The sequence below is a fragment of the Dendropsophus ebraccatus genome, chromosome 1 (assembly GCF_027789765.1).
Source record: "Dendropsophus ebraccatus isolate aDenEbr1 chromosome 1, aDenEbr1.pat, whole genome shotgun sequence".
In the NCBI taxonomy this organism is placed as follows: Eukaryota; Metazoa; Chordata; class Amphibia; order Anura; family Hylidae; genus Dendropsophus; species Dendropsophus ebraccatus.
Genome location: NC_091454.1, coordinates 216266671 through 216281186, shown reverse-complemented (window position 1 = coordinate 216281186; position 14516 = coordinate 216266671). Strand labels below are relative to the sequence as shown.

Below are 14516 nucleotides of genomic sequence, written 5' to 3'. Positions count from 1 at the left end.
GGTGTAGTTTGCAATTAAGCTCCATTCATTTTAATGGAACTGAAATGCAAAACTCCACCGAAACTAGAGACAAGAGATGGGCTGTCTCTGGAAGAAAGAGGCCATGTTTTTCTAACGCTAGATAGCCCCTTTAAGTTTCACTGTAAGTGTAAGTTTACACTGAGGAATAGGTGAGGAATTGAAGAGGAAAGTTTCCTGCTTGAAATTTCCTCTTCTTCCGCTCTGGCTGAATAGGCGTGGGATTCAAGTGGAATTGAAAAAGCAGAAAGTGGAAAGTCAAAGCCCAAATGACTCCTATAGGATTTCTCTAGTGGAATCTGCGCATAAATTACGCCGTGTGAACAACAGAGCGGAAATCCCATTCAACACAATGGGTCATTGATCCGTACATATTTTACAGGCAGAATTTCATGCGGAATATGCAAAAAAATTAAGCACAGATTCAGCTTGAAATTCCTCAGTGTGAACATACCCTAAGAATTTCACCAAGAATGATCACGGAAGGTATTTTTGTTTCAGACAACGCATCTTAGCTTGATGAATTCCCCCACAATGAGATAGTAACAGGGTACCGTGGTTCTGATACATATACATATTTACTGGAGGTCCCTTATACTATTTACTGGAGGTCCCTTATACTATTTACTGGAGGTCCCTTTGGCTATTTACTGGAGGTCCCTTATACTATTTACTGGAGGTCCCTTATACTATTTACTGGAGGTCCCTTTGGCTATTTACTGGAGGTCCCTTATACTATTTACTGGAGGTCCCTTTGGCTATTTACTGGAGGTCCCTTATACTATTTACTGGAGGTCCCTTTGGCTATTTACTGGAGGTCACTATTAGTGTTGAGCGGAGAGGCTGAACTGTTCCCATTTGGCAACGTTTTTCAAACCCGAACACTCAGCACTTAAGGGTCCTATTCCACGGGCCGAGGAGGGCCCGATCAACAATGTAAACGAGCGGCGATCTGCTAGATCGCCGCTCGTTTACTGGGCCTATTCCACGGCCCGATGATCGTTGAGCGGGGGCTGCAGGGACATCGTTACCGATGTCCTTGCAGCCCTTGCAGCATCATACATTACCTGGCTATCTCGGCTATCACTGACAGCTGGGACCCGACGTCATCCTGTTTCATAAATTTACGTTGCTGCAGCATCGGGGAACAGGCTGCAGCTACGTTAATTTGCAGTGCAGCGGCGGAAGGGGGTTACGCTAAGGTGACCATTGCAATTTAGTTAGAGTGTTTTGCTAAAATGACCAATGACTGGGCTTATTTAGTATTGAGCAGAGATTCCAAACTGTTCTATAGGTTGAACTATAGGTTGAATCCATGTTTTCCAGCACTCCCTTGGGCTGCATTCAACCTCTGCCGCTGCAGGGAGTTAGGGCCCTATTCCACAGTAACGATAATCAGCCGGATCGGGCCCATTTGGCCCGATTCGGCCGATTATCGTTCGGTGAAATAGAGAGAACGATCAGCCGATGATCGTGTCATCGGCTGATCATTCATTTAGGGCCAGACCTAAAATCATCGTTCCCCCACCGCGCATCGCTACGGTTGAATAGCGGTGCGCGGCGGGCGAGAAGCAGCAGCAGCAGAATACATTACCTGGCTGCAGGGCTTCTCCTCCGCTCCGTCTTCATCCCCGGGTACCGCGCGCTCTATCTTCTGAATGACCGGTCAGCTGACGGAGCGCTCAGCCAATCACAGGCCGGGACCGCCGGCGGCCTGTGATTGGCTAAGTTGTGGCCTGTCAGAACAGTTTGGAATCTCTGCTCAATACTAAATAAGCCCAGTCATTGGTCATTTTAGCAAAACACTCTAACTAAATTGCAATGGTCACCTTAGCGTAACCCCCTTCCGCCGCTGCACTGCAAATTAACGTAGCTGCAGCCTGTTCCCCGATGCTGCAGCAACGTAAATTTATGAAACAGGATGACGTCGGGTCCCAGCTGTCAGTGATAGCCGAGGTCCCACTGCAACTGTCAGTTAACCCTATAGATACTGCGGTCGGCACGACCACAGCATTTATAGGGCTCCAGATAGAGAATTCTCCCTCTGCAATGTGATTGCAGAGCCCCAATAGTAACCATGGACACTGGAAGCCTCAGGCTACGGAGGCCGGTGGGGAAGGAAGGGAGGTAAGGCTGGCCCGGGGGGTGCGAGCTCTACCTGCTCCCCTCTCTCCCCTGCCACTGTTACTGGCTTCTAACAGTGGCAGGGGACAGAGGAGAGGGGGCAGAGCTAGGGACTTCAGCTTATAGGATCATTATGATCCCATAAGCTGAAGTCCTAAAACGATCTGGGCATTAAAGGCAAAACAATGATCCATGGTCTTGAAAGGGTAAATTTATATATTATAAGCCCACATGATCTAAGCAAAGTAGAAGTAAATAAAATGTTCAGTAGAACTAGCCCTGATGCAAACACAAATCACAATAAGCCATAGTGTACCAAAAAGGAGACAACTCATGTCAATCCATAGTTTTTAAGTGCAATAATGCGGCAAATATAGACGCTTGCAAACACGGAGGGGGATTTATCAAATGGTGTAAAATATGCAGTACGCCGCCCACAGCAGCCAATCACAGCTCAGCTTTCAGCCATGTCCTAGATTAAGCTTCTGTTCTGTGATATTGATGTTTTGTTTCTCTCTCTCCCCAATAGATAATGAATAAAGGCAGGATAATAAAAGTGGGGACCCAGGCGAAAGGGAGGTACCAGGCTCTTGTCGCTATGTCACTGCCAATAACAGAAGAATTTCTCCCATCCTTCCGCATCTTGGCATACTATACCGTGACATCCGGAGCAGGCCGGGAAATTGTGGCCGACTCTATATGGGTTGGTGTGGCAGATACCTGCATGGGGACGGTAAGGAAATTACCTGTACACATATCCAGAATTGTTATTAATTATGAAGCTTTGGCTGGACACCGTGCCTCTAGATAAATCCAAGAGCATCTGAGACGGCAAGTTGTATACAGATTTACAGAAGAACTTAGTAATTGAGCAGTATGGAGCGGAATTAAATGAGCGAGGAGCAGAGATTCTGTGCATTCTGTGCTAAGGATGGGGGTCTCCAGATTTGAACTTCCACTTATCAAAGCTTCTGACATGTAGCTATGTCACCCAGCTTTAGACTGGCTCCACAATGCTTTTGTCGTGGCCCGGGGTGCTGATACTGATGTTGGGGCCTGCTGATGGGTTCTGGTGTTTTGGAGGCTAATGGTCACAGTGGCCAGGAGTGGTAATGTGGCGACTCGCCCCTAGGAGGCAGTACGACCGGTCATTTGCGGTTAAGCGTGATACCACTCCTGTGGTGGCTGGTCAAAGCACAGCTCAGCCGGGTATTATATTGTCTTGACGCCAGTGCCGGAGAGGCACACAGGTATGCTGGCACACCTGCTTTTATTTGAGTGGGCTGGCTATACCTTTTTCCCTGTGGACACTATCCTGCCGGGCGGTTTCGGGGGTCCCTTAGGCAATTATCATGGTGGTTCGGAGTTGAGTAGTGACACACCCGGACTATTGGTACTGCCACCTACAGAAAGGGGAGATAACCCAAGGATGGTATGCTTACTGTGTAGGTGTTTGTTGTGAAGAACCACAGAATCCAGTTATAATAAATTGAAAGTTTACTTGATATAGAAAGCAGGTTATACAGCTTTGCCTTGATATGATACGTTTAAACTTGAAGAGGCAGATCAATACTGAGAGATGTAACCGTGCTAAGAGGTAGAAAGTTCAGAGGAGTAGAGGGGAGGATGTCGAGAGAGTCTCAACCATAGTAGTACTGTGCTCTGCCGGAACTTAGAGAGGTAGAGTACTTGAAAGAAGAGAAAATACTTGTGCCCGTGTTTTGACTATTTGGTCTTTGAACCACCTATTGCCCACCAGTGTCGAGCGACCCGTCCTAGAGGGTGACACAAGCCCCAGACCTTGTTACCTGGGAAGAGCGGTTTGCTGAGGGTTCCCTGCTTACACATGTGCTGTGAGATAGAGTGCCTATGCTTCTAGCAACTTTGGAATATCCGGATCAGTTCCTTTTCCTTTTTACGGATACTGCCCTGTATTGTGTTCCTTCTGGTCCTCTCTAGTAGTGACTTAACAGTGCATAATGTTTAGAGGTGTTGCGTGAGGGAAATTGTGTCTTAGTCTTGCATGTACATGTGCTCTGCTCAACGTCTAGACCACAACTAACTGGATACTCCCTCTACCCATGTGACTTCCTTCCTACAGCGCATATAAGGTGTGCTGTGAGGGGGTGAGAGATGTAAAGAGAAAGATGATAGGTGAGACAAAGAAAGAACTCTCATTGGTGTATAGATCCAGGTGACACATAAGAAACAATAACCCTTGAGTCTCCACAGCTGTGCAAAATCTAAATACAGTATCAGTACTGTATCTTGACGGATTTTGATGCATCCCTCGGCTTGTGCTGTGTGGCGGAGAAGGCGATGATGTTCTTGAATTTGTTCTGTTTCTTTGTTTGGTTTTGCAGTAGTCTGAACACTGGTTTTGTCTGCTCACTTGATTTAATGGACACACCCGACTTCACCTGCTGAGTTCTGTCCGGCCATGTCATGGTTAATCTGTGTTTTGGTTCTTTCTGTGACTGACATGTCCTCCTGCCTGTGGATGTGTTTTGTTGTCAGGTGTCTGTGCTTGGAGATCAGGGGAATGGTCCAATTATTTTCTGGACCAGAATCCTGGCCTCCTGTATAACTAAACCCAGTCTGAGTACTCCTTGCTGGTTATTGACTTAGGGTGCGATTACACAGAGAGATTTATCTGACAGATTTTTAAAGCCAAAACCAGGAACAGACTATAAACAGGGAAAAGGCCATAAAGGAAAGACTAAGATTTATCTTCTTCTCAAATCCATTCCTGGCTTTGGCTTCAAAGATCTGTCAGATAAATCTGTCTGTGTAAACGCACCATTAGTCTCTGCCTGCTTGTGTCTTCTGTTTCTTTGCATCTCCTGATTTTTGCTTTGTATATTTGACTGCCCTGTTTTTCTCCTGTCACCCCCCCCCCCCCCAAAAAAAAACAGAGTTTTTCAATGTATTATCTGTACCACAAAAAGGTGTCAAAGAAAATCTAGCCAACCATATAAGAAATGGAGATTTATGTAAATGTAGGTGGGATAGACGACTCTGTACCCACAATCTGTCACCCCAAACCACTTGCACCGTCAGATAGCTGCTTTTAATCCAAGATCTGTCCTGCAGTTCGTTCAGCAGGGGATGCAGTTATTGTCCTAAAAAATTACTTTTAAACTTGCAGCCCCTAACTTTGCACCACCCCTCCGTCCCCCCTCCCCACCCTCTTCATCATTAGGAATACCACTGGAACATTTTCTCCATGCTGAGCACTGCACAGCTAATTAACAATCCAGCCCATGTGCCGTGCTGACACAGGTGGGGAATAGGAGGCAATCTGCCTGGAGGCTGGGGAGGAGGACGGAGGGGTGGTGCAAAGTTAGGGCACAGATACGCCCGTTTGGCACGGGCTTAAAGTTTAAAAGTCGTTTTTTAATGACAATAACTGCATCCCCTGCCGAACGGACTCCAGGACAGATCTTGGATTAAAAGCAGCTATCCGAAGGTACAAGTGGTTTGGGGGGGGGGGCAGATTGTGGGTACAGGGTCGCTTTAAATACTTTACTTTGAAGGTAAAATGTTGACAATGTGTCCCAATTCCTCGTATAATTCCTTGACTCCTCTTTTGATTCAGTACTGTACAAACTTAAAGAGATTTTCCACCTTAAACTAACTTGTCCCCTATCCAAAGGACAAGTAAGAGGAGATTGCGGGGAGTATGACTTCTATACCCCCCAGCAATCTCCAGATCGGCCTCCGGCATTTTTTTTTTTAATACAGCCGCGGGTCCGGCATATAATCCGTTTATTCTCTATGGAGCCGTCAGAGAGCCAAGTACATCACTGTGCTCTTTCTGGAGGCTCCATAAAGAATGAATGGATCACATACAGTACCTGCGGCATAATAAAAGCCTTTAAAGGGGTAGTCCACCAAAATTTTTTTTCTTTCATATCAACTGCTACCATGAAGTGCCAGAGATTTGTAATTTACTTCTATTAAAAAATCTCAAGCCTTCCAGTACTTATCAGCTGCTGTATGCCCAACAGGAAGTTGTATTATTTCCAGTCTGGAGAGCAGGAGAGGTTTTCTATGGGGATTTGCTCCTGCTTTGGACAGTTCCTGACATGGACAGAGGAGGCAACAGAGAGCACGGGGTCAGACAGGAAAGAAAACACCACTTCCTGCTGGACACACAGCAGCTATTAAGTACTGGAAGACTTAAGATTTTTTAATAGAAGTGAATTAAAAATCTCTGGCACTTTATGGCACCAGTTGATTTGAAAGAAAATTTTTTTTGGTGGACTACCCCTTTAAAGAGTCTTTAAAAGGCTTTAAAGAATCAATGTCATTAAAATAAACTTTTGACATGTCACCAGGCTGAGACCTGCTGTGATCAGGAGATATAGCCGGGGAGAGCGCGGCAGCTGTGCCATTCAATCCCTGGCCGTATCCCCTGATCTGACAATTCTGACAATGTAAGTCTATGAGGCTATGTTGTTGGAATTAGCGAGTGGCCGGGGAGTGGATCGCAGTTGACGTGTGACTTGTTGGGCACCATCCATCATATGGGACACACGTCAGGGTAACCCCCCAGCTGACTGGGTTTGGTGATGGAATACAATATATTGACGATTGATTGTGTCATGTAGCTGAAGATAACAGGAGAAAAGGAAAGAGACAACCATGTTCAGCAACCTGGAGCCTTCATGAAGCTGAAGCTACAAGCAGATCATATGGCGGCTGTGGCACTGGTGGCCGTGGATAAAGGTCTTTATATGATCAACGATACACTGAAGATTTCCCAGAAAAAGGTGATCAACATTATTAATATCTTACCTGATGGATCGTGTACTCATAATGGGGGGAGATTTATCAAGCATGATGGAAAGTAGAGCTGGCTCAGTTGCCCCTAGCAACCAATCAAATTCCACCATATTTTCCGAGGAATCTGATTGGTTGCTAGGGGCAACTGAGCCAGCTCTACTTTACACCATGTTTCATAAATCTCCCCCAATATGTATATACTATGAATAAAAAATCACAAAAAAATCACAAAAATTCTAATTCTTAAAGATGTGCCCTGTGCCGTGGATCCACGTAACCCTGATTCTATGGTGCTGAACAAGGGCAAGGTCCAATAATACTCGAAAGAAGGTACTCCGCACGTGAGAATGCTATTAGGATATTCCCAGGTGTGTGCTGTTCCAGCAAGGGACACCCGCCCGGAACGGCCTTAGGTGCCATGCGCTTCATCCAGCGCTGACGTGCCAGCTATACCAACTTATGGACGCTTACCTCAAGCGAACCGGAATATACATTTGATGAGTCTGATGAAGGTCTTATCCACCGAAACATTAATTTTGTTTCCAGTCTGACACAGTGCTCTCTGCTGCCACCTCTGTCCATGTCAGGAACTGTCCAGAGCAGGAGAGGTTTTCTATGGGGATTTGCTACTGCTCTGGACAGTTCCTGACATGGACAGAGGTGGCAGCAGAGAGCACTGTGTCAGACTGGAAAGAATACACCACTTCCTGCAGGACATACAGCAGCTAAGTAATTAAAGGTGTGATTATTTTTTAATAGAAACAATTTCCTAATCTGTATAACTTTCTGACACTAGTTGATATAAAAACAATTTATTTTCTCCGGATGACCCCTTTAAAGTAACTTCTCCTTTAAGGTCTGGGACTCAGTGGAAAAATATGACATTGGCTGCACACCAGGGAGCGGCGCCGACACACCAGGAGTGTTTTATGATGCCGGCCTTGCCCTAGAGACGAACTTCAAGATCACAACTCCTCAAAGATCAGGTGATCAATTGTAATAAACTAAAGCTGGCCCATACTTATTATATACAAGTCAGGCAATCTGGCAGATTCGGTAAAACCAACCAACCATTTAGTATGTATGGTGGCCTTCTTACTTGCCGCAGATGGCAGATGTTGGAGAATAGAGTGATCAGGCATATTGGATTACACATGCCCAATCCTTTTGTTCTCAGAGAAGTAACCTCCGCTAGACTGTGGTAGCAGCTTCTGCCATGTAGAGTATGATGGCCATGGTGAGGGTTCATGTATTTTTGGGTTCAGGAGACATATTGTTCAGATGAAAGATACAAGTACATAGAATCATGGTGGCACAAAATGTAATGCACCTATATGATGGCGGTCATGCAAATAAATACTTAATCACATTGACCAATCAGACTTCAGATTACAGTCAAAGGCTCTAGGACCCTACTAGAATAAAGCCCTACCCTACCACATGCTATTTATACCACTAGTATCTTTTTATATGGCTTCCTTACGCTCCTGGGCCTGGGCCTCTATAGCCATGCCCATGGATAGGGCCAACTATTGTCCCCCCAAAAAAGAATAACTTGAATAACTTTTTACTAAAATAACTGGCTAAATAGTGGCCAACAATCATGAAATATAGTCAAAATGTTTTATTCTGCATGCCTGTTACCCTATGTAATATGGCTAGCTTTTGACTGGTTAGGCCATTTGACCTAAGAAGATAGTTGAGGAACTTTGTGAAGCGAGAAAGTCTTTATGAAGACTGCCCATTTAGATCAGATCATACAGTATATGTTGACTATCTTCAGGTTGACCCCATAAAAGCCACCATTTTACAATAACATTTTGTTGGTTGTCTCATAGAGGTTTTACTATATATATAACTTCAGGGTATACTAACTATACTATAGATTTTATAGTAAGCACATTAGGTTACAGTGGTAGGACCTCTTGGTCATGAATGTCCGGGGACTACATAGGAGGTAAAAATTAGCATCTGGTTAATATGGTGGTTTTTCATTTTCCATATATTTTTTTTTGCCACAGAGCCTTTATGTCATCCGAAACTGAAGCGTAGACGACGTTCCTCAGAAGGTAAAACTAGTACAATATATAGTCACTTGCTAATAGTCAGTGTACGTCTGAGGACTCTTATGGTCATCCTGATTGGTCACATGGGAGTAGAAATGGGATCGCTGGCAGAAGTGGGATCCCTGGGACACTTTCTTACTTGTCACATTGGTTATCAAGGAGGGTCCTTTATCCCCTGGGGCACTTTCCTAGTTGTCACATGATTTATATAGAAGGGTTCTTTATCCCCTGGGGCACTTTCTTACTTGTCACATTGAATATCAAGGAGGGTCCTTTATCCCCTGGGGCACTTTCCTAGTTGTCACATCATTTATATAGGAGGGTTGAGCTGCTATAAAGCCCTTATTACATACTGTATGTTATCAGGTCAGTGCTCGCTTGCTCCCCGTTCCCTGACAGCTCTCTAAATCTTTAGATCATCCGGGAGCCCATAGAGGATAGCTGGGGTCTGCTGCTGCCGCTCCTGTTACACGGAGTTACGTCAGCAGATCGTTGCTATCCTAGTCATTAGTCTTTCAACATGTTTAAAGTCATTGAAAGACAACAATCAGCCGACATCGTGCCTTTTATTAAATGAAGCGATTATTGGTTAAAGGCTAATAATCGTCCAAATATGTCTGATAATCCCTTTGTGTAATAATAATGCTTTTATTTGTATAGCGCACACAGATTCCGCAGCACTTTACCTATCTGTATGGTTTTTTTTTTGGTGTGGGAGGAAACCCACACAAACACGGAGCGAACATACAAACTCTTTGCAGATGTTACTCTTGGTGGGATTTGAACCCAGAACCCCAGTACTGCAATGCTACAGTGCTAACCACTGAGCCACCATGCTGCCATATAGTAATAGGGCCTTTAGTTTTTATCCCCTGGGGCACACCCTGTGTGATGTGTCTTATGGATGGTAAGTGGGGGGGGGGGGGGGGCAGGGCCGCCATCAGGAATTTCGGGGCCCCATACAACCAAAGTGTCTGGGCCCCCCACATTAATTAAAAAAAAAAAATGTGTGTTCGCCCCACGCCTTGCTGGGAGGTATAATTTGGTTCAGATCAATTCTAGAGAACTGGCTCATATTCCCCATTTTCCCCAGTGGCTTAAAATGTAACCTCTGTTATACAGTTATAAAATTGTAGAAATTAAATGTGAACAAGGTGCAATTCAAATAGACACTTACTTGTATAGCTGCCTCTTGTGCTCTGTATGCAGTGCATTATATTCACCCCTGCAACGTACAATTTATAGCGTGTCTACAAGCCCAGCGGGGCTCATTATGATGGAGACTAAAACTTATACAAGAGTGGGGTAGGGGTTCCCCTGTATTCAGAATGCTGTTGAGTACTAGGCAATGCCCCTTTTGGGGTTATTGAATTTAGAGGGTCTGGGGGGGCTGTTTGATTTGTATATGTTCACCAATATCCCCCCCCCCCCCGGTATGCTCACTAACATAGAATATGTTGATAAGGCTAATATAATGAGGCTGTTCCATGTTAGTGAGCTTATACAAATCACAACCCCCCAGGTTTAGCTCACCCAAGCCAGTGATAGCGAATACATGGCGGTGAGAACGCTTTCTAGGAGATCCTTTGTGCAGCAGAGGGGTCTTTATCCTGCTCTGCATAGACCCTCGAAATTCAATCCCAGACGGGGCATTGCCTAGCACTCAACAGCATTCTGAATACAGGGGAACCCCTACCCCACTCTTGTATAAGTTTTAGTCTCCATCATAATGAGCCTCGCTGGGCTTGTAGACACGCTATAAATTGTACGTTGCAGGGGTGAATATAATGCACTGTATACAGAGCACAAGAGGCAGCTATACAAGTAAGTGTCTATTTGAATTGCACCTTGTTCACATTTAATTTCTACAATTTTATAACTGTATAACAGAGGTTACATTTTAAGCCACTGGGGAAAATGGGATATATGAGCCAGTTCTCTAGAATTAATCTCACACACAGACACCAGCACACATGTATACAGACACCAGCACACATGTATACAGACACCAGCACACATGTATACAGACACCAGCACACATGTATATAGACATACAGACACCAGCACACCAGGGCACGATGAAGTTTGAACTTCTGCAACCTGGAGAAATCACCTGATATCACCTGCAGTCCTATGTAACACCACATAACACAGTGGTATCTCTGAGTACAGATAATGTAGTAGATTTCACCTGCAGTCCTATGTAACAGCACAGATAACAGTGATATCTCTGAGTATAGATCATGTAGTAGATGTCACCTGCAGTCCTATGTAACAGCACAGATAACACAGTGATATCCCTCTGAGTACAGATAATGTAGATGTCACCTGCAGTCCTATGTAACACCACAGATAACACAGTGATATCTCTGAGTACAGATAATGTAGATGTCACCTGCAGTCCTATGTAACAGCACAGATAACACAGTGATATCTCTGAGTACAGATAATGTAGTAGCTGTCACCTGCAGTCCTATGTAACACCACAGATAACACAGTGATATCTCTGAGTACAGATAATGTAGTAGCTTTCACCTCGGGGCGCCCCTACTAAATGATGTTCTACAAAATAAGAAAAGTGTCATACAGGGACTCACAGGTGACGTCTTCTTTGATCTGAGGCGTCACTTTCCCTTTTTCTCTCCATCCGGCCCAGACCTCCATGATGAGTCCTTCCAAATACGTTTCATCCCCTTAGAACCTGCGAGACAAACAATTTAGGCTCCGCACATTTCTAGCAACTTCCTTTCCTTTCTCCCCCCTGTAGGCTCCCATAGTAACTGCGCTGTGTGGGATGCCCCCTGTATGTAGGATCCCCTGCTGTGCCCCCTGTATGTAGGATTCCCAGCTGTGCCCCCATGAGCTAATAATGCCCCTAGAGGTGGCCCCCCATGAACTAATAATGCCTCCAGAGGTACCCCCATGCACTAATAATGCCCCCAGAGATGCCCCCATGAGTTAATAATGCCCCCAGAGGTGCCCCCATGAACTAATAATGCCCCCAGAGGTGCCCCCCATATACTAATAATGCCCCCAGAGGTGCGCCCATACACTAATAATGCCCCCAGAGGTGCCCCCATACACTAATAATGCCCCCAGAGGTGCCCCCCATGAACTAATAATGCCCCCAGAGGTGCGCCCATACACTAATAATGCCCCCAGAGGTGCCCCCATGAACTAATAATGCCCCCAGAGGTGCCCCCATACACTAATAATGCCCCCAGAGGTGCCCCCATACACTAATAATGCTCCCAGAGGTGCCCCCATACACTAATAATGCCCCCAGAGGTGCCCCCCATATACTAATAATGCCCCCAGAGGTGCGCCCATACACTAATAATGCCCCCAGAGGTGCGCCCATACACTAATAATGCCCCCAGAGGTGCCCCCATATACTAATAATGCCCCCAGAGGTGCCCCCATACACTAATAATGCCCCCAGAGGTGCCCCCATACACTAATAATGCCCCCAGAGGTGCCCCCATATACTAATAATGCCCCCAGAGGTGCCCCCATATACCAATAATGCCCCCAGAGGTGCCCCCATATACTAATAATGCCCCCAGAGGTGCCCCCAGACACTAATAACGCCCCCAGAGGTGCCCCCATACACTAATAACGCCCCCAGAGGTGCCCCTAAAAAAAACAAACATCCTACTCACCTAATCCGCGCTGTGCAGGCAGCAACTCTTCCTCCTCCTCTTCGGGCTCCATCTTGCGAGCCGCAGGGACGGGACTTCCGGCAGACGTGATGACGTCACATCATCACGCCTGCCGGAGGGGCACATGATCACGGCCCGGCCTCCCATAGGCTGCTGGTATGAAGTGCCGGCAGCCTATGGGGGAGAATACAGGAGGAGGACGCTGACAGGTCCTTCTCCTGTATTCTGATCGCTTTAATGTTCCGCCCGCTGTGCGGGCGGAACATTAAAGCGATCAGTGCATCCTGAGAAGCTGCGCGGCCGCAGCTTCTCGGGATGCTTAAAAGCAGGTGGCAAGGGGGGCCGTGCGGGCCCCCCTAGCGTAGCGGTCGGGGGGCGGCGGCCGGCGGACCCGCCGGGCCCCCCCCCCCGTGTCCCTTAGGGTCCGGGCCCCATACGGCAGTACTAGTTGTACTGCCCTATCGGCGGCCCTGGGGGGGGGGCATGATGTTCTTTACTCTTTACTTACAGCTCTTTACTTTATATAACTTGGTAGAAGAATTGCTTTACAGGCTTTGGTAGAAATAGTCCCTTATTCATAGTAAAGCAGGGTGGATGTGAGGCGGTATCCCTCTCTACTGTACTGTATGTGGGATATAACACAGACTCTCCTGTGGTCTCTAGTAGAAAAACAGACCAGTCTATGTGACAACAAAGGGACCTTCACGAGTGGGTAAAAATGTTGAGTAGTAAGGTAGAAGTACTACTGAAGGCTAAGTTGTTTTTGTTTCCTATTACAGGGACACATAAGAGTCAGTAGAGACAGACTTGCCAAAATGGAGAATTCAACAAGATCTACAGGAGTTCCATATTTCAAGGCTTTATTCCATGTTGAAATACCGAAGAATGCAACGTTTCAACCAGATCTGGTCTTAATCAAAAATGTTCAGGTTGAAACATTGCATTTTTTTGAAAATTGGAACTCCTGTGGATGCTGTTGAATACTCCATTTCTGCATACAACTTCAGGTAGTGAGTACTACTGTACCTCAACGTGTATCCCATCTATATACACCAAGATCCCTGTGGTGCTGCTGGACTCTCCATTTGTTTTAGTAGAGACAGACTTGTCAACAATTTCCAAAAAGTGGTTAACATCATCAAAAAAATTTTACAGGCCTGGTGAATTAGAGGTACTGTAGAAATGTGTGAAGGATATTGTTTGAAGAGATTTTCTACACAATTCATTAAACTTAAGGCTAGTATGAAGGCTGGTAGAATAGAAGTGGTGATATCTAGTGTCGGTGGTGGGGTGAACAAAAGACAAACAAGAGATATTTCTAGAGAGATAATGGCAAATATCATATGGAAAATGTTATCTGTACAAGAAAGCCTCACGGCGGAGGGGGGTGGGGGAGTTGGGGTAAATTGCTAGGCCCAACCTAATTTTGGTTTTCCACATGTAAGTTTCCGTGTTTTGCTGAAAGAGACCAAATAGTTTGGTCCAGGCTCTAGACTAGGACATATCTTTCCTCCACACCACTTTTTGTATTTGAAAGTTTTTATTATTTTCTTTTTATCAGATTTTGATTATATTGAGGATGAAGATATAATAACCAGAACAGATTTTCCAGAGAGCTGGCTATGGAATATAGTGATGATGAATGAAAGACCAGATAACAGAGGGTGAGTATAATATACTCAAATAAGTTTGTGGTCAAAACATTAAAACCCACGGGAAGCATGAAATCCTGACAGGATTTTGTTTGCTACCTGAAAAAAAAAAATCTGCCTCCGGAGCTCATTCCTTGTGCTGTGGTGAGTTTTATTAGTACCATTTTGCCATTGATATGACATTTTGGTTGCATTTTTTTTCTGGT

General features: G+C 45.5%; 1 protein-coding gene across 1 annotated transcript in view; it reads left to right on the top strand.

The window, feature by feature from the left end:
* Positions 1 to 14516, top strand: part of LOC138769640 (complement C3-like) — a 71088-nt gene that overhangs the window by 18758 nt on the left and 37814 nt on the right. The window contains exons 12-16 of the mRNA XM_069948242.1: positions 2672 to 2875; positions 6756 to 6917; positions 7787 to 7916; positions 8952 to 8999; positions 14220 to 14322. Coding sequence (XP_069804343.1) covers positions 2672 to 2875; positions 6756 to 6917; positions 7787 to 7916; positions 8952 to 8999; positions 14220 to 14322 — 647 coding nt within the window. The remainder of the gene's footprint in view (positions 1 to 2671; positions 2876 to 6755; positions 6918 to 7786; positions 7917 to 8951; positions 9000 to 14219; positions 14323 to 14516) is intronic.